This window comes from Oncorhynchus tshawytscha, linkage group LG28 (genome assembly GCF_018296145.1).
Source record: "Oncorhynchus tshawytscha isolate Ot180627B linkage group LG28, Otsh_v2.0, whole genome shotgun sequence".
Classification (NCBI taxonomy): domain Eukaryota; kingdom Metazoa; phylum Chordata; class Actinopteri; order Salmoniformes; family Salmonidae; genus Oncorhynchus; species Oncorhynchus tshawytscha.
In genome coordinates, this window is record NC_056456.1 from 43,820,648 (window position 1) to 43,843,841 (window position 23,194).

Below are 23,194 nucleotides of genomic sequence, written 5' to 3' on the forward strand. Positions count from 1 at the left end.
GCCTGTCTGTTGGTCTATCTGTCTGTCTGCCTGTCTGTTGGTCTGTCTGTTTTCTGTCTGCCTGTCTGTTGGTCTGTCTGTTGGCCTGTCTGCCTGTCTGTTGGTCTGTCTGTTTGTCTGTCTGCCTGTCTGTTGGTCTGTCTGTTGGCCTGTCTGTTTGCCTGTTGGTCTGTCTGTTGGTCTGTCTGCCTGTCTGTTGGTCTATCTGTCTGTCTGCCTGTCTGTTGGTCAGTCTCTCTGTGTCTGTTGTACTTTGGGCACAACATGTCTTCCAATCTGAGGAAGACCCGGATGAGAAAGTCTGTGAGTTTGTTGTTAAGCCATCCTAGTCCCAGCACCAGTGCAATATTTGCCACGTCCATATCTCCTCCACACTCTCCACAGAAACAGGGCTTTGCCCACAGTTTGACCCCTTTTTGCCAGGGTTAGAGGTTCCAAGTCCATTCTATTCATTCTACTTCTATAGTTACAACGTGTTTTGAGGATTGAAGCAGTAACTCATTGACCTTGTCCTAGTTATTGTACGTGGCCAGTGTGCAGACTAAGGATGTCCTCTGATATTTGTGTTTTCTCTTCCTTCTCACAGACTGGTACACGACGGAGAGGAAGCAGGGAAACGTTTAGGGACAAGAAGTCTATGAACCAGGTAGGAGACTTCTATCACACATTCTATCATCTCTGAACCAGGTAGGTGGCTTCTATCACACATTCTATCATCTCGGAACCAGGTAGGTGGCTTCTATCACACATTCTATCATCTCTGAACCAGGTAGGTGGCTTCTATCACACATTCTATCATCTCTGAACCAGGTAGGTGGCTTCTATCACACATTCTATCATCTCTGAACCAGGTAGGTGGCTTCTATCACACATTCTATCATCTCTGAACCAGGTAGGTGGCTTCTATCACACATTCTATCATCTCTGAACCAGGTAGGTGGCTTCTATCACACATTCTATCATCTCGGAACCAGGTAGGTGGCTTCTATCACACATTCTATCATCTCTGAACCAGGTAGGTGGCTTCTATCACACATTCTATCATCTCTGAACCAGGTAGGTGGCTTCTATCACACATTCTATCATCAATGAACCAGGTAGGTGGCTTCTATCACACATTCTATCATCTCTGAACCAGGTAGGTGGCTTCTATCATATCTGAACCAGGTAGGAGACTTCTATCACACATTCTATCATCTCGGAACCAGGTAGGTGGCTTCTATCATCTCTGAACCAGGTAGGAGACTTCTATCACACATTCTATCATCTCTGAACCAGGTAGGTGGATTCTATCACACATTCTATCATCTCTGAACCAGGTAGGTGGCTTCTATCATCTCTGAACCAGGTAGGAGACTTCTATCACACATTCTATCATCTCGGAACCAGGTAGGTGGCTTCTATCACACATTCTATCATCTCTGAACCAGGTAGGTGGCTTCTATCACACATTCTATCATCTCTGAACCAGGTAGGTGGCTTCTATCACACATTCTATCATCTCGGAACCAGGTAGGTGGCTTCTATCACACATTCTATCATCTCGGAACCAGGTAGGTGGCTTCTATCACACATTCTATCATCTCGGAACCAGGTAGGTGGCTTCTATCACACATTCTATCATCTCTGAACCAGGTAGGTGGCTTCTATCACACATTCTATCATCTCGGAACCAGGTAGGTGGCTTCTATCACACATTCTATCATCTCTGAACCAGGTAGGTGGCTTCTATCACACAAAGCCAATTCGATTTCACAATGAGCGTACCTCTCCCCCATCTTCCTCTTCCTCCTCACCCTCATCCCTCTTCCTACGGTCTCTTCCTCCTCCCTCCTCACTCTTCCTCTCCCTCTTCCCCTCTTTCCTCCTCCCCCTCCTCTCTCCCCTACTCCTCCTCCTCTCCCCCTCCTCTTCCTCCTCCTCTCTCCCCTACTCCTCCTCCTCTCCCCCTCCTCCCTCCTCCCCCTCCTCTCTCCCCCTACTCCTCCCCCCTCCCCCTACTCCTCCTCCCCCTCCTCTCCCCTACTCCTCCTCCTCCTCTCTCCCCTACTCCTCCTCCTCTCCCCCTCCTCCCTCCTCCCCCTCCTCTCTCCCCTACTCCTCCCCTCCCCCTACTCCTCCTCCCCCCCTCCTCTCTCCCCTACTCCTCCTCCTCCCCTCCCCCTACTCCTCCTCCTCCCCCTCCCCCTACTCCTCCTCCTCCCCTCCCCCTACTCCTCCTCCTCCCCTCCCCCTACTCCTCCTCCTCCCCTCCCCCTACTCCTCCTCCTCCCCTCCCCCTACTCCTCCTCCCCCTCCCCTCCCCCTACTCCTCCTCTCCCCCTCCTCCTCCTCCTCCCCTCCCCCTACTCCTCCTCCTCCTCCCCTCCCCCTACTCCTCCTCCTCCTCCTCTCCCCCTACTCCTCCTCCTCCCCTCCCCCCTCCTCCTCCTCCCCTCCCCCCCTCCTCCTCCTCCTCCCCTCCCCCCTACTCCTCCTCCCCCTCCTCTCTCCCCTACTCCTCCTCCTCTCTCCCCTACTCCTCCTCCTCCCCTCTCCCCTACTCCTCCTCCCCTCCCCCTACTCCTCCTCCCCCTCCTCTCTCCCCTACTCCTCCTCCTCTCTCCCCTACTCCTCCTCCTCCCCTCTCCCCTACTCCTCCTCCCCTCTCCCCTACTCCTCCTCCCCCTCCTCTCTCCCCTACTCCTCCTCCTCCCCTCCCCCTACTCCTCCTCCTCCCCTCCCCCTACTCCTCCTCCTCCCCTCCCCCTACTCCTCCTCCTCCTCCTCTCTCCCCTCCTCCTCCTCCTCCCCTCCCCCTCCTCCTCCCCCTCCTCTCTCCCCTCCCCTCTCCCCTACTCCTCCTCCCCTCCCCCTACTCCTCCTCCCCCTCCTCTCTCCCCTACTCCTCCTCCTCTCTCCCCTACTCCTCCTCCTCCCCTCTCCCCTACTCCTCCTCCCCTCTCCCCTACTCCTCCTCCCCCTCCTCTCTCCCCTACTCCTCCTCCTCCCCTCCCCCTCCTCCTCCTCCTCCCCTCCCCCTACTCCTCCTCCCCCTCCCCTCCCCCTACTCCTCCTCCCCTCCCCCTACTCCTCCTCCTCCTCCCCTCCCCCTACTCCTCCTCCTCCCCTCCCCCTACTCCTCCTCCCCTCCCCCTACTCCTCCTCCTCCCCTCCCCCTACTCCTCCTCCCCCTCCTCTCTCCCCTCCTCCTCCTCCTCCCCTCCCCCTACTCCTCCTCCCCTCCCCCTACTCCTCCTCCTCCTCCCCTCCCCCTACTCCTCCTCCTCCCCTCCCCCTACTCCTCCTCCCCCTCCCCCTACTCCTCCTCCTCCCCTCCCCCTACTCCTCCTCCTCCCCTCCCCCTCCTCCTCCTCCCTCTCCTCTTCACAGGAGGACAGTGCAGATCTCAGGTGTCAGCTGCAGTTCTCTAAGGAAGAATCCACCCTCATGCGTAAGAAGATGGCCAAGCTGGGCAAGGAGAAGGACAAGCTAGAGCAGGAGATCCAGCAGTACAAGTCAGTCTACGGGGACGTGGACAGCCCTCTACCCCTTGCAGAGCTTGCAGGTGGTGGGCCCCACAGCACCAGGGAGGCTGAGCTACGGCTCCGACTCAAACTGGTGGAGGAAGAGGCAAATATTCTGGGGAGGAAAATTGTAGAGCTGGAGGTGAGTGGCCTGTGTCTTTTAACCCTGGGTGTGTCTGAAAATTTAACCCTATCCCATTCTAATCCATGGAGTGCACTACTATAGACCAGAGCCCTATCCACTACTATAGACCAGAACCCTATTCACTACTATAGACCAGAGCCCTATCCACTACTATAGACCAGAGCCCTATCCACTACTATAGACCAGAGCCCTATCCACTACTATAGACCAGAACCCTATCCACTACTATAGACCAGAGCCCTATCCACTAATATAGACCAGAGCCCTATCCACTACTATAGACCAGAGCCCTATCCACTACTATAGACCAGAGCCCTCTCCACTAGTATAGACCAGAGCCCTATCCACTAGTATAGACCAGAGCCATATCCACTAATATAGACCAGAGCCCTATCCACTAATATAGACCAGAGCCCTATCTACTAATATAGACCAGAGCCCTATCCACTAATATAGACCAGAGCCCTATCCACTAATATAGACCAGAGCCCTATCCACTAATATAGACCAGAGCCCTATCCCACTACTATAGACCAGAGCCCTATCCACTCCTATAGACCAGAGCCCTATCCACTACTATAGACCAGAGCCCTATCCACTACTACAGACCAGAGCCCTATCCACTAATATAGACCAGAGCCCTATCCACTAATATAGACCAGAGCCCTATCCACTAATATAGACCAGAGCCCTATCCACTACTATAGACCAGAGCCCTATCCACTTTTATAGACCAGAGCCCTATCCCACTACTATAGACCAGAGCCCTATCCACTCCTATAGACCAGAGCCCTATCCACTACTATAGACCAGAGCCCTATCCACTACTACAGACCAGAGCCCTATCCACTACTATAGACCAGAGCCCTATCCACTACTATAGACCAGAGCCCTATCCACTACTATAGATTAGAGCCCTATCCACTACTAAAGACCAGAGCCCTATCCACTAGTATAGACCAGAGCCCTATCCACTAGTATAGACCAAAGCCCTATCCACTAATATAGACCAGAGCCCTATCCACTAATATAGACCAGAGCCCTATCCACTAATATAGACCAGAGCCCTATCCACTTTTATAGACCAGAGCCCTATCCCACTACTATAGACCAGAGCCCTATCCACTCCTATAGACCAGAGCCCTATCCACTACTATAGACCAGAGCCCTATCCACTACTACAGACCAGAGCCCTATCCACTACTACAGACCAGAGCCCTATCCACTACTATAGACCAGAGCCCTATCCACTACTATAGACCAGAGCCCTATCCACTACTATAGATTAGAGCCCTATCCACTACTAAAGACCAGAGCCCTATCCACTAGTATAGACCAGAGCCCTATCCACTAGTATAGACCAAAGCCCTATCCACTAATATAGACCAGAGCCCTATCCACTAATATAGACCAGAGCCCTATCTACTAATATAGACCAGAGCCCTATCCACTAATATAGACCAGAGCCCTATCCACTAATATAGGCCAGAGCCCTATCCACTCCTATAGACCAGAGCCCTATCCACTACTATAGACCAGAGCCCTATCCACTACTACAGACCAGAGCCCTATCCACTACTACAGACCAGAGCCCTATCCACTACTGTAGACCAGAGCCCTATCCACTACTATAGACCAGAGCCCTATCCACTACTACAGACCAGAGCCCTATCCACTCCTATAGATCAGAGCCCTATCCACTCCTATAGACCAGAGCCCTATCCACTCCTATAGACCAGAGCCCTATCCACTCCTATAGACCAGAGCCCTATCCACTCCTATAGACCAGAGCCCTATCCACTACTACAGACCAGAGCCCTATCCACTAGTATAGACCAGAGCCCTATCCACTAGTATAGACCAGAGCCCTATCCACTACTATAGACCAGAGCCTTATCCACTACTACAGACCAGAGCCCTATCCACTACTATAGACCAGAGCCCTATCCACTACTATAGACCAGAGCCCCATCCACTACTATAGACCAGAGCCCTATCCACTACTATAGACCAGAGCCCTATCCACTACTATAGACCAGAGCCCTATCCACTCCTATAGACCAGATCCCTATCCACTAGTATAGACCAGAGCCCTATCCACTACTATAGACCAGAGCCCTATCCACTAGTATAGACCAGAGCCCTATCCACTACTTTAGACCAGAGCCCTATCCACTCCTATAGACCAGAGCCCTATCCACTACTATAGACCAGAGCCCTATCCACTAGTATAGACCAGAGCCCTGTCCACTACTATAGACCAGAGCCCTATCCACTCCTATAGACCAGAGCCCTATCCACCACTACAGGCCAGAGCCCTATCCACTACTATAGACCAGAGCCCTATCTACTACTATAGACCAGAGCCCTATCCACTAGTATAGACCAGAGCCCTGTCCACTCCTATAGGTCAAAGTAGTGCACTATGTAAGGAATAGGGTGCTATTGTCTTTTTTTTCCCCTTCCTGCAGTACTTTGATTTCTTCCTGTAAATGAAGATCGCTTCCTAATCATTATGTTCATTATTATCAGGTGGAGAACCGAGGCCTGCGGGCTGAGAACGAGGACATCCGCTGCCAGTACGAGAGGGACTGTTTCGGCCGGGAGCCCTTCAGCAGCATGCCCTCCTCCCCGTACGGCGGAGACGCTCTGGAGTCAGCCGGGGAGCTGCGGCGCCACCTACAGTTTGTAGAGGAAGAGGCAGAACTTCTCCGGCGGTCCATCTCGGAGATCGAGGACCACAACAAGCAGCTGATCTCAGAACTGAACCGCTTCAAGTTCGGCCCGAGAGACGAGGAAGGCGAGGTCGGAGTGATGATGATGATGAAGTCCGGTAATGGGAGTAACGGAAGCGGTGTGGTGATGATGGAGGAGCTGAAGGCAGCCAGGATGCAGATAAACGAGCTCAGTGGAAAGGTGAGGCAGCATGATGGACTACAGTACCCATAATGCTCTGTATGAGGCAGCATGATGGACTACAGTACCCATAATGCAGATAAACGAGCTCAGTGGAAAGGTGAGGCAGCAAATAATATTTATAGAGCTGTTATCTTCCGAATAAACTCTTAAAGACCTAGTAATATTTTACATCAATAGCAGTCAATATTAATCGTCATCTTAATTCAGTCTCATCTGAAAGTTGTAAATTCTTAGTTATCTGCACGAACCCTGGCTAACAAGTTGAATCAGCAATACAAAACTGGGTTTAATTATTTATTTACTAAATACCTAACTAATCACACAGAATTACACATACACATATTTAAATCATAACTTGATTACAAATGACATCATAAAGGAAAACGTCCCTAGCGGGCGGAACAGATATGACAGCTTGTTACACAAAAGAAAAGGGGCTGGGTTGAGTGAAAGAGCGGGAAGACTGAGGGACAAAGGGGAGAAGCTGTGCTATCTTAAATACAGTATCTTATGCATTCTAAATTACCGCCCATTTGGAAAAGGAAAATGCAATAAATATTTACTCTGAGCTGCGCTTCAGTAGGTTGGTGGTAGATGGAAGGCCGTGTTGCCCAACCGAGTCCTTTGAAGAATGTCTCTGCTGGTAAATTGACTACGTTGTAGTAACGTCGTTGTGTGGTAGACGGGATACTCTGTCTGTTCCTTCCTAACCCTCGTTTGCAGCGGCTGTTGCTAACTCAACGGCTAGGAGGTATCACTTCTGTAGTGAATAAGAGTTCAAAGTTTATACCATTCGCAACCAAGCTCACGCTGATGTTGGCTTCGTTCTGTAGTTATTATCTGAACCATTCTGACATCAGACCGTCGTCCTCACGTCCTCGGAACAGGAGGTTATATTGTTGTCAAGGCTTTAAATAGGAAGGGAGAGGAGGGCGTGTTTGAAAAGTTTTATAGCCAATGTCCCTTCACAGGGGCGGACCACTGATTGAGCAGAGCCCTATCTTATGAAAACCCAAATCTCACATTTTAGAAGCTAAAATCACATTTCATCCCCTCACAAATAATTTAATATTCAAACATATAAATTGAACAGTAATTCCATGTGTGAATCTGATAACTCTGATGTGTAGACTTTCCACTGTAGAGTTTATTTCATCTTATCAGTGATGAGAATGTCTCAGATGACAACCAAACTGACAACATATTCATTAAGTACCACCGCATATGTTCCATTGGTCGGATTACCAGAATATAGTTCATTTCCCCCCACCTACTGATGTTCCCAGAATCTCTATGTTAACCAAGGGGTTTTGCAAATGTAACATCAGTAGGGTAGAGAGAGGAAAAAGGGGGAAAGAGGTATTTATGACTGTCATAAACCTACCCCAAGGCCAAAGTCATGACAGTACCCATAATGCTCTATGATTGTATCTGATTTTATTTTATGTTGCTTCCTAAATGGCACTTTTCCCTTTATAGTGCATTACTGTTGACCCAAGCCCTTTGGGTTCTGGTAAGAAGGTGTGCACTATAAAAGGAATAGGGTACCATTCAGGACGTTCCTTAAGCTATCATAATGTTGACTTGTCTCTGAAGCTATCATAATGTTGACTTGTCTCCAAAGCTTTCATAATATTGACTTGTCTCTAAAGCTATCATAATGTTGACTTTTCTCTGAACCTATCATAATGTTGTCTTGTCTCTGAAGCTATCATAATGTTGACTTGTCTCTGAAGCTATCATAATGTTGACTTGTCTCTGAAGCTATCATAATGTTGACTTGTCTCTGAAGCTAACATAATGTTGACTTGTCTCTGAAGCTTTCATAATGTTGACTTGTCTCTGAAGCTATCATAATGTTGACTTGTCTCTGAAGCTATCATAATGTTGACTTGTCTCTAAAGCTTTCATAATGTTGACTTGTCTCTGAAGCTATCATAATGTTGACTTGTCTCTGAAGCTTTCATAATGTTGACTTGTCTCTGAAGCTATCATAATGTTGACTTGTCTCTGAAGCTATCATAATGTTGACTTGTCTCTAAAGCTTTCATAATGTTGACTTGTCTCTGAAGCTATCATAATGTTGACTTGTCTCTGAAGCTATCATAATGTTGACTTGTCTCTGAAGCTATCATAATGTTGACTTGTCTATAAAGCTTTCATAATGTTGACTTGTCTCTGAAGCTATCATAATGTTGACTTGTCTCAGAAGCTTTCATAATGTGGACTTGTCTCTGAAGCTTTCATAATGTTGACTTGTCTCTGAAGCTTTCATAATGGTGACTTTTCTCTGAAGCTAACATAATGTTGACTTGTCTTTGAAGCTATCATAATGTTGTCTTGTCTCTGAAGCTAACATAATGTTGACTTGTCTCTGAAGCTAACATAATGTTGTCTTGTCTCTGAAGCTAACATAATGTTGACTTGTCTCTGAAGCTAACATAATGTTGACTTGTCTCTGAAGCTAACGTAATGGTGTCTCGTGTCCTCATCCTCCAGGTGATGAAGCTACAGTATGAGAACAGAGTTCTGATGTCCAACGTTCAGCGCTGTGACCTGGCCCAACACCTGGGCCTCCGCACCGGCTCCCCACGGGACAGCGATGCAGACAGCGACACCGGCCGCCGAGACTCCGCAGAGGAGGAAGAGACTGGGAGGCTCCTCCTTCTACACCCCAAGAGGGAGGGGCCTGTCGGTGGCGAGAGCGACTCGGAGGACCTCTTTGAGAAGACCACCACAACCTCAGGGTTTGGAAGTCACAAGCCCTCGGACGAGCTCAGCGGGCTCAGCGCCACCGAACTATCTAATCGTAGGCGAGAAGACCGCGAGACGTTCACGAATGTCAAACGAGAAGCAGAGCGCCTTGGGAAGACCGTAGATCGTCTCATTAGCGACACGGAAAGTCTGATCTATGACGGAAAGATTTTAATAACAGGAGGGGACAGTTTGAGTCTGGCTCTGGAGGGCATTAAAGAAGACACCGATCCCAAACCAGACTCACAGGTCCTGGACACTATCAACACCCGTATGAAGGCCTTCCGTACAGAGCTCCATATCTTCATGGAGAAGGTGGATCACCTGGGAGAGGGCCTGAGGGAGAGGGGAAGTGACCGGGATCGGGGAGACGACCTGTCACCCTTGCCCAACCTCACTGAGTCTAGTAGCTTCCTGTCTGGAGTCACCTCCATGTCACGAGACTCGCCCATCGGCACCCTGGGACGGGACCTGGTCACAGATTTCCAGGTAAGGAATGGGATAAAACTCCTCCGAATTTTGACCTATATCTGTCTCTATCCAGAAGTGCGGCCGAAATGGCACCCTATTCACTACGTAGTGCTCTACCTTTGACCAGAGACTTCAGGCTTACTTTACTTCACAATGATTATTATATATCTTTTTTTAATTCAACCTTTATTTAACTAGGCAACTAGGTTAAGAATAAATTCTTATTTACAAAGACGGCCTACCCCTGCCAAACCCGGACAACGCTGGGCCAATTGTGCACCGCCCTATGGGACTCCCAATCAAGGCCTGGATGTGATGCAGCCTGGAATCGAACCAGGGTCTGTAGTGACGCCTCTAGCACTGAGATGCAGTGTCTTAGACCTCTGAACCAGGGTCTGTAGTGATGCCTCTACCACTGAGATGCAGTGCCTTAGACCGCTGAACCAGGGTCTGTAGTGATGCCTCTAGCACTGAGATGCAGTGCCTTAGACCGCTGAACCACGGTCTGTAGTGACTCCTCTAGCACTGAGACGCAGTGCCTTAGACCGCTGAACCACGGTCTGTAGTGACTCCTCTAGCACTGAGACGCAGTGCCTTAGACCGCTGCACCACTCGGGAGCCTGAAACATCTGCCGTGCACCTTTCACCATCTAGTGCACCTTTCACCATCTAGTGCACCTTTCACCATCTAGTGCACCTTTCACCAGAACCTTCAGGATTTACTTTACTTGGCTTCAGCCCTTGGCTCCTATAAGGAGAATGGGCCATTGACGAATGCTGCATCACATCCAGGCCGTGATTGTGAGTCCCATAGAGCGGCATACAATTGGCCCAGCGTCGTCCGGATTTGGCCCGGGGTAGGCCGTTAATGCAAACAAGAATTTGTTCTTAACTGACTTGCCTAGTTAAATAAAGGTTAAAAAAAATAATCTCACTCGGTTCGGGCTGGTAGCACTAGTTAAAAGCCCTATGGGCCCTGGTCCAAAGTAGTATCCTACATAGGGAATAGGGTGCCATTTGGGTTGCATTACTGTCTGTACTGTATGTTACGTTGTCTGTCTCCTTGCTACATCTGGACATCAACCCCCTGGCTGCATCAATCAGTTAGTATGTCTTATCAATCAGTTAGTATGTCTTAAAACAGAGTAAAACCGATATTGATATTATTTCATAACATTCTGATTTATACATTGACATTCTGAAACAAAACAATAAGGACGTTCTGATTTATACATTAAGACATTATGAAACAAAACAACAAGGACATTCTGATTTATACATTAAGACATTATGAAACAAAACAAGGACATTCTGATTTATACATTAAGACACCAGGAAACAAATAGAAATGTTGAAGTAATGAATCTGTCAGACAGAGAACAACGTGACTTTAAACAGCAGTGAGGAATAGGCACCCTACTCAGTGTATAGGGCACTACTTTGGACCAGAGCTCTATAGAACCCTGTTCACTAATAGGGCACTACTTTGGACCAGAGCCGTGTGGGTGAATTGGATGCCATTTCAGACGCAGTGCAGATTCACGGACGGGAGCGGTGTAAAACCTCAAGGGGAGTCTGTGTAAATGGTACAGTCCATTACTACTGGATGTAAACAGTATAAAACCCCAAGGGGAGTCTGTGTAAATGGTACAGTCCATTACTACTGGATGTAAACAGTATAAAACCCCAAGGGGAGTCTGTATAAATGGTACAGTCCATTACTACTGGATGTAAACAGTATAAAACCCCAAGGGGAGTCTGTGTAAATGGTACAGTCCATTACTACTGGATGTAAACAGTATAAAACCCCAAGGGGAGTCTGTATAAATGGTACAGTCCATTACTACTGGATGTAAACAGTATAAAACCCCAAGGGGAGTCTGTATAAATGGTAGTCCATTACTACTGGATGTAAACAGTATAAAACCCCAAGGGGAGTCTGTGTAAATGGTACAGTCCATTACTACTGGATGTAAACAGTATAAAACCCCAAGGGGAGTCTGTATAAATGGTAGTCCATTACTACTGGATGTAAACAGTATAAAACCCCAAGGGGAGTCTGTATAAATGGTAGTCCATTACTACTGGATGTAAACAGTATAAAACCCCAAGGGGAGTCTGTGTAAATGGTACAGTCCATTACTACTGGATGTAAACAGTATAAAACCCCAAGGGGAGTCTGTATAAATGGTAGTCCATTACTACTGGATGTAAACAGTATAAAACCTCAAGGGGAGTCTGTATAAATGGTAGTCCATTACTACTGGATGTAAACAGTATAAAACCCCAAGGGGAGTCTGTGTAAATGGTACAGTCCATTACTACTGGATGTAAACAGTATAAAACCCCAAGGGGAGTCTGTGTAAATGGTACAGTCCATTACGACTGGATGTAAACAGTATAAAACCCCAAGGGGAGTCTGTATAAATGGTAGTCCATTACTACTGGATGTAAACAGTATAAAACCCCAAGGGGAGTCTGTATAAATGGTAGTCCATTACTACTGGATGTAAACAGTATAAAACCCCAAGGGGAGTCTGTGTAAATGGTACAGTCCATTACGACTGGATGTAAACAGTATAAAACCCCAAGGGGAGTCTGTGTAAATGGTACAGTCCATTACGACTGGATGTAAACAGTATAAAACCCCAAGGGGAGTCTGTGTAAATGGTACAGTCCATTATTACTGGATGTAAACAGTATAAAACCCCAAGGGGAGTCTGTATAAATGGTACAGTCCATTATTACTGGATGGTAACAGTATAAAACCCCAAGGGGAGTCTGTGTAAATGGTACAGTCCATTATTACTGGATGTAAACAGTATAAAACCCCAAGGGGAGTCTGTATAAATGGTACAGTCCATTATTACTGGATGGTAACAGTATAAAACCCCAAGGGGAGTCTGTGTAAATGGTACAGTCCATTATTACTGGATGTAAACAGTATAAAACCCCAAGGGGAGTCTGTATAAATGGTACAGTCCATTATTACTGGATGGTAACAGTATAAAACCCCAAGGGGAGTCTGTGTAAATGGTACAGTCCATTGCTACTGGATGTAAACAGTATAAAACTCACTCAAGTGAGCAGTCATTAGTAGAGCCATTCCCAGCCTCTAAATGTGATGCTAATGCAGCGTAGCGTGTCAAATACACAAAACCATTCATTATAGCTAGCGCGGGCTTGCTTCTGAAATGGCACCCTATTTCCCGTGTAAATGCACTAGATTTGACCAGAGCCAATCAGACACCGGTCTAAAGTAGTGCACTATATAGAGAATAGGGTGTCATTTGAGACACAGACCCATGTCTGGACAGCTTTATCAGAAGACTACCCACTCAGAACACAAGTCATGTTTATTTTAAGCTTCCTTTCACATTGGTCCCAGGTTCACACACTATGTGAGACAAAAACAAACGGACCACTACACCCCTACATGACCCGTCTACAGAAAGTCCACAGAGGCCCCCTGTTTGAATGCACAACACTAGATCAGTAAAGACCAGCAGGAACAAAGCAGAGATGGTGACACCTTGGCTGCGTTTAAACACAGGTAGCCCAATTCATATATATATATTTTTTAATTCACACTAATTGGTATTTTGACCAATCAGAAAAGATCTGTTGTCTAAAGATCTGATGTGATTGGTGAGAAGACCAATTAGTGTGAGAAAAAAATATCAGAATTTGTCTGACTGTATAAACACGGTACTTTAGGCCAATGTTACCCATCCATTGCTTGGGGTTCCTAGCCCAGTACTAATAATCATGGGCTAGGTGATTAGCTGTTTAGTTGAATCAGGTGTGTTAGTGCTGGGCTTGAACACACTTGGTGTCCTCAGAGATGGACTGAGAAACACAGGACAACCAAACGAACAGCAGAGGGGCCACAGCAGCGCCTGTCCCACCTTGAGCCACCCGGCTCAGCCACACAGCACCACCACCCCCTTTCCCCCGTCCCCATTCACCATCCCTCACACCCTCGCTTTCAGAGCTGCGTCCGCATACCCATACGCACCCTGCCCCCGAAATGGCAACCTGCCGACTTGATCCATCGCCCTAACCTGCACCCACATGCAGATGCCTGCTTCAACTCGGTGGGAGGGGCAGCTTCTTCCATATGGCTTTTTCCACACAATTGATCAAGCAATCAAATCAACAAATCAATGAATCAATCGAAGTCAGAATTAGGAGTTGCCTGTGGAAGAACCTTGCCGGTATCTTCGCCTTCCTTCCGCTGCGTTGCCCTCCACCACTGGTACGGCTGTTTGAGACAGCATGTTAATAAACAGTTTGCTCTTTACGCCACGATTGGGCCTTTTGGAATTATTCAATGAATACATTTTTTATTTAAAAAAATCTTAATTCTCTTTTGAAATTGGATAGGGATAATACCTGTAGAATCCTCATTATGGTTAGGATGGGTGGAGCATACTGTTACTGAACTAACAGCTACTACAAACAAACATTCTCACAAGCATGAAGGACATGGTTTGCCTTCTACTCAAAGAAAACAAGATAAAGTTAGTCATGTAGAATGATAAAGTCTAATGAAGAGTCACATTTAACAGTGTAAAACAGTTAAAAGTGTAACGTGAAAAATAACGTCATTGCACGTGTGTAGAGTTGTTTTTGCTACTGCATGGCTGGTTGTATGCTAGCTAAACTCTCTGTAGTCTGCTCTGGTGTCTCTATGTCTGGTGTGTTAGCTAAGCTATCTGTAGTCTGCTCTGGTGTCTCTATGGCTGGTGTGCTAGCTAAGCTATCTGTAGTCTGCTCTGGTGTCTCTATGTCTGGTGTGTTAGCTAAGCTATCTGTTGTCTGTTGTGGTGTCTATGGCTGGTGTGCTAACTAAGCTAACTGTAGTCTGCTGTGGTGTCTATGGCTGGTGTGCTAGCTAAGCTATCTGTAGTCTGCTGTGGTGTCTATGGCTGGTGTGCTAGCTAAGCTATCTGTAGTCTGCTGTGGTGTCTATAGCTGGTGTGCTAGCTAAGCTATCTGTAGTCTGCTGTGGTGTCTCTATGGCTGGTGTGCTAGCTAAGCTATCTGTAGTCTGCTCTGGTGTCTATCTATGGCTGGTGTGCTAGCTAAGCTATCTGTAGTCTGCTGTGGTATCTATCTATGGTTGGAATGCTAGCTAAGCTATCTGCAGTCTGCTGTGGTGTCTCTATGGCTGGAATGCTAGCTAAGCTATCTGTAGTCTGCTCTGGTGTCTATCTATGGCTGGTGTGCTAGCTAAGCTATCTGCAGTCTGCTGTTGTATCTATCTATGGTTGGAATGCTAGCTAAGCTATCTGCAGTCTGCTGTGGTATCAGCTGTGTTTGGAGTCGTGTATCCCTCATTGCATGCGCTTCATAAACAGTGTTTTTGCATTCCTTCCCCCCGATCCCTCTCTTTTTTCTCCTCCTCTTTGTGTCCCCTCCGTCCTTCAGATGTTTCAACCCATCATGTTGTTCATCCTCGTTCTAGTCCTGTTCTCGTCTCTCTCGTACGCCGTGGTCTTTAAGTTGGTCTTTCTCTTTGTGCTTTTCTTCATCCTCTAGCCTGTTCCGTCAGTCTGTTCTCTTTTAGTTTTCATATTTTTGCACCTTGGCTTTATCTTCTTTATCCATTTTTTAAATTTTTTATTTCTTCCTCTGTTTGTTCATGGTTATTCATCTCTGTTTGTTCACCCACCAATCCACTTCATGCATTTCTACTCCCTCCACCCCCTGACCCCTGACCCCCACCCCTCAGTCACGGTCCGGTGTGAGGGATGAGCTGGAGTGGCGTCTAGGACAGGAGCGAGCCGTGGAGACCCAGAGCCAGGAGGGTCTTCCTCAGGGCCCGGCCCAGAACAGGGGAGCCATCCTGGGACACACTAGATACCACAGACCCCTCCTGGCTTCTTTAAGACTGGAGGTCAGTGCCTCTTCCATCTCTCTACCTCCCTGTCTTTTACCACCTACTGTAGGACTGATCATACCATGCTACTGTAGGACTGATCATACCATGCTACTGTATGACTGATCATACCATGCTACTGTAGGACTGACTAAGGACAGACAGACAGTCAAATCAAATTGTATTAGTCAAATGCGCCGAATACAACAGGTTTAGACCTTACAGTGAAATGCTTACTTACAAGCCCTTAACCGACATTGCAGTTTTAAGAAAATACCTACAAAAATAAGAAATAAAGTAACAAATAATTAAAGAACAGCAGTAAAATAAACAATAGCGAGGCTATATACAGGGGGTACCGGTACAGAGTCAATGTGGAGGCTATATACAGGGGGTACCAGTACAGAGTCAATGTGGAGGATATATACAAGGGGTACCAGTACAGAGTCAATGTGGAGGCTATATACAGGGGGTACCGGTACAGAGTCAATGTGGAGGCTATATACAGGGGGCACCGGTACAGAGTCAATGTGGAGGTTATATACAGGGGGTACCGGTACAAATCAAAGTTCAATGTTCAGGAGTCTTATGGCTTGGGGGTAAAAACTGTTGAGAAGCCTTTTTGTCCTAGACTTGGTGCTCCGGTACCGCTTGCCGTGCGATAGCAGAGAGAACAGTCTATGACTAGGGTGGCTGGAGTCTTTGACAATTATTTGAGTTTTTCTTTGACACCGCCTGGTATAGAGGTCCTGGATGGCAGGAAGCTTGGCCCCAGTGATGTACTGGGCTGTACGCACTACCCTCTGTAGTGCCTTGCGGTCGGAGACCAAGCAGTTGCCATACCAAGCAGTGATGGAACCAGGATGCTCTCGATGGTGCAGCTGTAGAACCTTTTGAGAATCTGAGGACCTATGCCAAATCTTTTCAGTCTCCTGTGGGGGAATAGGTTTTGTTGTGCCCTCTTCACGACGGTCTTGGTGTGCTTGGACCATGTTAGTTTGTTGTTGATGTGGATACCAAGGAACTGAAGCTCTCAACCTGCTCCACTACAGCCCCGTCGATGAGAATGGGGGAGTTTTCAGTCCTCCTTTTCCTGTAGTCCACAATCATCTCCTTAGTCTTGATCACGTTCAGAGGTTGTTGTCCAGGCACCATACGGCCAGGTCTCTGACCTCCTCCCTATATGCTGTCTCATCGTTGTTGGTGTTCAGGCCTACCACTGTTGTGTCATCGGCAAACTTAATGATGGTGTTAGAGTTGTGCCTGGCCATGCAGTCATGAGTGAACACAGAGTACAGAGGGGATTGAGAACGCACCCCTGAGGGGCCCCTGTGTTAACGATCAGCGTGGCAGATGTGTTGTTACCTACCCTTTCCACCTGGGGCGGCCCATGAGGAAGTCCAGGATCCAGTTGCAGAGGGAGGTGTTTAGTCCCAGGGTCCTTAGCTTAGTGATGAGCTTTGAGGGCACTATGGTGTTGAATGCTGAGCTGTAGTCAATGAATAGCATTCTCACATAGGTGTTCCTTGTGTCCAGGTGTGAAAGGGAAGTGTGGAGTGCAATAAAGATTGCATGATCAGTGGATCTGTTGGGGCTGTATTGACATTGGAGTGGGTCTAGTGTTTCTGGGAAAATGGTGATTTGAGCCATGACCAGCCTTTCAAAGCACCTCATGGCTACAGATGTGAGTTCTATGGGTCGGTAGTCATTTAGGTAGGTTACCTTAGTGTTCCTGGCTACAGGGACTATGGTGGTCTGCTTGAAACATGTTGGTATTATAGACTCAGACAGGGAGAGGTTGGAAATGTCAGTGAAGACACTTGCCAGTTGGTCAGCGCATGCTCGCAGTACACGTCCTGGTAATCTGTCTTGCCCTGCAGCCTTGTGAATGTTGACCTGTCTAAAGGTCTTACTCACATCGGCTGCGGAGAGCATGATAACACAGTTATCCGGAACAGCTGGTGCTCTCATGCATGTTTCAGTGTTACTTGCCTCAAAGCGAGCATAGAAGTAATTTAGCTCATCTGGTAGGCTCCTGTCTCTGGGCAGCTCTTGGCTGTGCTTCCCTTTGTAGTCCAATAGTTTGCAAGCCCTGCCACATCCGACGAGCATCAGAGCTGGTGTAGTACGATTCAATCTTAGCCCTGTATTGACGCTTTGCCTGTTTGATGGTTCATCAGAGGGCATAGCGGGATTTCTTATAATCCTCTGGGTTAGAGCCCAGCTCCTTGAAAGCGGTAGCTCTACTATTTAGCTCAGTGCGGATGTTGCCTGTAGTCCATGGCTTCTGGTTGGAGTATGTACGTACAGTCACTGTTGGGAAGATGTCATCAATGCACTTATTGATGAAGCCAGTGACTGATGTGGTGTACTCCTCAATGCCATCGGAAGTGTCCTGGAACATAATCCAGTCTGTGCTAGCAAAACAGTCCTGTAGCTTAGCATCTGCTTCATCTGACCACATCTGGCCACTGATCACTGCTGCTTCCTGCTTTAATTTTTGCTTGTATGCAGGACTCAGGTGGATAGAATTATGCTCAGATTGCTCATGTTATCGTTCCACTCGGTGAAACATAAAATAATACAGTTTATACTCACTTTGGTTCCTTCCCCATATATGTCTGTTGGTAGGATATATGTGCATTTAGCTCGTCCAATTTATTTTCCAGCGTTGGCCAGTAGTACGGATGAAAAGGGCAGATTAGCCACAAAGGCAGGCACCCCGATCTCTTTCTCCTGTGAATGACGGGGATGAGGGCCTATTTGGGTGTCTGGAGTAAATCCCTCTCGTCCGACTCATTAAAGAAACATTTTTCGTCCAGTTCAAGGTGAGTAATCGCTGCTCTGATTTCCAGAAGCTCTGTTCAAAACGGTTGGTTAAGAGCCCATAAAACGGCAGCCATAGATCACACCTTGCTACTGTAGGACTGACTAAGGACAGACCAGAGTATGTGAGTGGAGCTGGAGTGGAGCATGCCCAATTTGACTGGAGTGCGGAGCGAGTTTCCCAAAGGCAAAGGATATACCAAGGATATATGAATGAGTGATACAGAGGAGCATAGGCAAGATACAGTAGATGGTATCGAGTACAGTATATACATATGAGATGAGTATGTAAACAAAGTGGCATAGTTAAAGTGGCTAGTGATACATGTATTACATAAGGATGCAGTCGATGATATAGAGTACAGTATATACGTATGCATATGAGATGAATAATGTAGGGTAAGTAACATTATATAAGGTAGCATTGTTTAAAGTGGCTAGTGATATATTTACATTTCCCATCAATTCCCATTATTAAAGTGGCTGGAGTTGAGTCAGTGTCAGTGTGTTGGCAGCAGCCACTCAATGTTAGTGGTGGCTGTTTAACAGTCTGATGGCCTTGAGATAGAAGCTGTTTTTCAGTCTCTCGGTCCCAGCTTTGATGCACCTGTACTGACCTCGCCTTCTGGATGATAGCGGGGTGAACAGGCAGTGGCTCGGGTGGTTGATGTCCTTGATGATCTTTATGGCCTTCCTGTAACATCGGGTGGTGTAGGTGTCCTGGAGGGCAGGTAGTTTGCCCCCGGTGATGCGTTGTGCAGACCTCACTACCCTCTGGAGAGCCTTACGGTTGTGGGCGGAGCAGTTGCCGTACCAGGCGGTGATACAGCCCGCCAGGATGCTCTCGATTGTGCATCTGTAGAAGTTTGTGAGTGCTTTTGGTGACAAGCCAAATTTCTTCAGCCTCCTGAGGTTGCATTCTTCACGATGCTGTCTGGCAGAACAGTTGAAACTGGAGCAGCAGCACGGCCAGGTGGACTGGGGTGGACTGGGGACAGCAAGGAGTCCTCATGCCAGGTAGTCCTGAGGCATGGTCCTAGGGCTCAGGTCCTCCGAGAGAGAGAAAGAGCATACTTAAATTCACACAGGACACCGGATAGGACAGGAGAAGTACTCCAGATATAAACAAATTGACCCTAGTCCCCTGACACATAAACTACTGCAGCATAAATACTGGAGGCTACGACAGGAGGGGTCAGGAGACACTGTTGCCACACCCGATGACAACCCCGGACAGGGCCAAACAGGAAGGATATAACCCCACCCACTTTGCCAAAGCACAGCCCCCACACCACTAGACGGATATCTTCAACCACCAACTTTACCATCCTGAGACTAGACCGAGTGTAGCCCACAAAGATCTCCCCCACGGCACAACCCAAGGCGGGGTGGCAATCCAAAATGACGATCCCGGGGATCAGGAGCGGACCGGTAAACTCTGAGGCGCGGTAAACCTGTCAGTCCGGCTGAGACGCGGGAGTATGGCAACCTAGAGTGCTGGAGAGAGAGCAAATGTGACGGTACCCCCTCCCCGGCTTGTTCGGCTCCAGCCGCAGGACACCAACCAAAGGGATGACCCCGGGGAACATGAGCGGACCGGTCACCCCTGCTGATGCGTGGGAACCTGTCGCCGGCTGGGGCAGGGGAGCTTGACGAGCCGATGGAAGCAGGGGAGCCTGGCGATCCTGCGACGGCATGAAAGCCCAATGAGCCGGCTGAGGCAGGCGAGCCTGGCGATCTGTCTGAGGCATGAGAGCCTGTAGCGGCTCCCGGATCCGACGTCATTCCCGCTGATTTTATTTTTTTTAACACTCCCTGATGCTTCCCTTAGGTGAGGCATTATTCTGTAATGATGTGAGCTGATTCAGGAAACAAGTTCAGGGTGTGAGTGTGTTAATAAATGAACACAACTAAATACAAGATATGAAACACGACATGAAATTGAAACAGAAAACAATAACACCTGGGGAAGGAACCAAAGGGAAGGACATATATAGGGAAGGAACCAAAGGAAAGGACATATATAGGGAAGGAACCAAAGGAAAGGACATATATAGGGAAGGAACCAAAGGAAAGGACATATGCTGGGAAGGAACCAGGAAACTCATTCATATATAGGGAAGGAACCAAAGGAAAGGACATATATAGGGAAGGAACCAAAGGAAAGGACATATATAGGGAAGGAACAAAGGAAAGGACATATATAGGGAAGGAACCAAAGGAAAGGACATATATAGGGAAGGAACCAAAGGAAAGGACATATATAGGGAAGGAACCAAAGGGAGGGACATATATAGGGAAGGAAGCAAAGGAAAGGACATATATAGGGAAGGAACCAAAGGGAGGGACATATATAGGGAAGGAACCAAAGGAAAGGACATATATAGGGAAGGAACCAAAGGAAAGGACATATATAGGGAAGGAACCAAAGGAAAGGACATATATAGGGAAGGAACCAAAGGGAGGGACATATATAAGGAAGGAACCAAAGGAAAGGACATATATAGGGAAGGAACCAAAGGAAAGGACATATATAGGGAAGGAACCAAAGGAAAGGACATATATAGGGAAGGAACCAAAGGGAGGGACATATATAGGGAAGGAACCAAAGGAAAGGACATATATAGGGAAGGAACCAAAGGAAAGGACATATAGGGAAGGAACCAAAGGGAGGGACATATATAGGGAAGGAACCAAAGGAAAGGACATATATAGGGAAGGAACCAAAGGAAAGGACATATATAGGGAAGGAACCAAAGGGAGGGACATATATAGGGAAGGAACCAAAGGAAAGGACATATATAGGGAAGGAACCAAAGGGAGGGACATATATAGGGAAGGAACCAAAGGAAAGGACATATATAGGGAAGGAACCAAAGGAAAGGACATATATAGGGAAGGAACCAAAGGAAAGGACATATATAGGGAAGGAACCAAAGGAAAGGACATATATAGGGAAGGAACCAAAGGAGGGACATATATAGGGAAGGAACCAAAGGAACCAAAGGGAAAGGACATATATAGGGAAGGAACCAAAGGAAAGGACATATATAGGGAAGGAACCAAAGGAAAGGACATATATAGGGAAGGAACCAAAGGGAGGGACATATATAAGGAAGGAACCAAAGGAAAGGATATATATAGGGAAGGAACCAAAGGAAAGGACATATATAGGGAAGGAACCAAAGGGAGGGACATATATAGGGAAGGAACCAAAGGAAAGGACATATATAGGGAAGGAACCAAAGGAAAGGACATATATAGGGAAGGAACCAAAGGGAGGGACATATATAAGGAAGGAACCAAAGGAAAGGACATATATAGGGAAGGAACCAAAGGAAAGGACATATATAGGGAAGGAACCAAAGGAAAGGACATATATAGGGAAGGAACCAAAGGAAAGGACATATATAGGGAAGGAACCAAAGGGAGGGACATATATAAGGAAGGAACCAAAGGAAAGGACATATATAGGGAAGGAACCAAAGGAAAGGACATATATAGGGAAGGAACCAAAGGAAAGGACATATATAGGGAAGGAACCAAAGGAAAGGACATATATAGGGAAGGAACCAAAGGGAGGGACATATATAGGGAAGGAACCAAAGGAAAGGACATATATAGGGAAGGAACCAAAGGAAAGGACATATATAGGGAAGGAACCAAAGGAAAGGACATATATAGGGAAGGAACCAAAGGGAGGGACATATATAAGGAAGGAACCAAAGGAAAGGACATATATAGGGAAGGAACCAAAGGAAAGGACATATATAGGGAAGGAACCAAAGGGAGGGACATATATAGGGAAGGAACCAAAGGAAAGGACATATATAGGGAAGGAACCAAAGGAAAGGACATATATAGGGAAGGAACCAAAGGGAGGGACATATATAGGGAAGGAACCAAAGGGAGGGACATATATAGGGAAGGAACCAAAGGAAAGGACATATATAGGGAAGGAACCAAAGGAAAGGACATATATAGGGAAGGAACCAAAGGAAAGGACATATATAGGGAGGGAACCAAAGGGAGGGACATATATAGGGAAGAAACCAAAGGGAGGGACATATATAGGGAAGGAACCAAAGGAAAGGACATATATAGGGAAGGAACCAAAGGGAGGGACATATATAGGGAAGGAACCAAAGGGAGGGACATATATAGGGAAGGAACCAAAGGAAAGGACATATATAGGGAAGGAACCAAAGGAAAGGACATATATAGGGAAGGAACCAAAGGAAAGGACATATATAGGGAAGGAACCAAAGGGAGGGACATATATAAGGAAGGAACCAAAGGAAAGGACATATATAGGGAAGGAACCAAAGGAAAGGACATATATAGGGAAGGAACCAAAGGAAAGGACATATATAGGGAAGGAACCAAAGGGAGGGACATATATAGGGAAGGAACCAAAGGAAAGGACATATATAGGGAAGGAACCAAAGGAAAGGACATATATAGGGAAGGAACCAAAGGAAAGGACATATATAGGGAAGGAACCAAAGGAAAGGACATATATAGGGAAGGAACCAAAGGGAGGGACATATATAGGGAAGGAACCAAAGGAAAGGACATATATAGGGAAGGAACCAAAGGGAGGGACATATATAGGGAAGGAACCAAAGGGAGGGACATATATAGGGAAGGAACCAAAGGGAGGGACATATATAGGGAAGGAACCAAAGG

At 47.1% G+C, this 23,194-nt stretch overlaps 1 protein-coding gene across 2 annotated transcripts in view; it reads left to right on the top strand.

Moving 5' to 3' along the window:
- LOC112241076 (microtubule cross-linking factor 1) overlaps window positions 1-23,194 on the top strand; it is a 163,007-nt gene that overhangs the window by 56,831 nt on the left and 82,982 nt on the right. For both annotated transcript variants that reach the window (XM_042307838.1, XM_042307836.1), the window contains exons 4-8: window positions 587-646; window positions 3,373-3,648; window positions 6,184-6,567; window positions 9,070-9,813; window positions 15,533-15,697. In XM_042307838.1, the coding sequence (XP_042163772.1) occupies window positions 587-646; window positions 3,373-3,648; window positions 6,184-6,567; window positions 9,070-9,813; window positions 15,533-15,697 (1,629 nt within the window). The remainder of the gene's footprint in view (window positions 1-586; window positions 647-3,372; window positions 3,649-6,183; window positions 6,568-9,069; window positions 9,814-15,532; window positions 15,698-23,194) is intronic.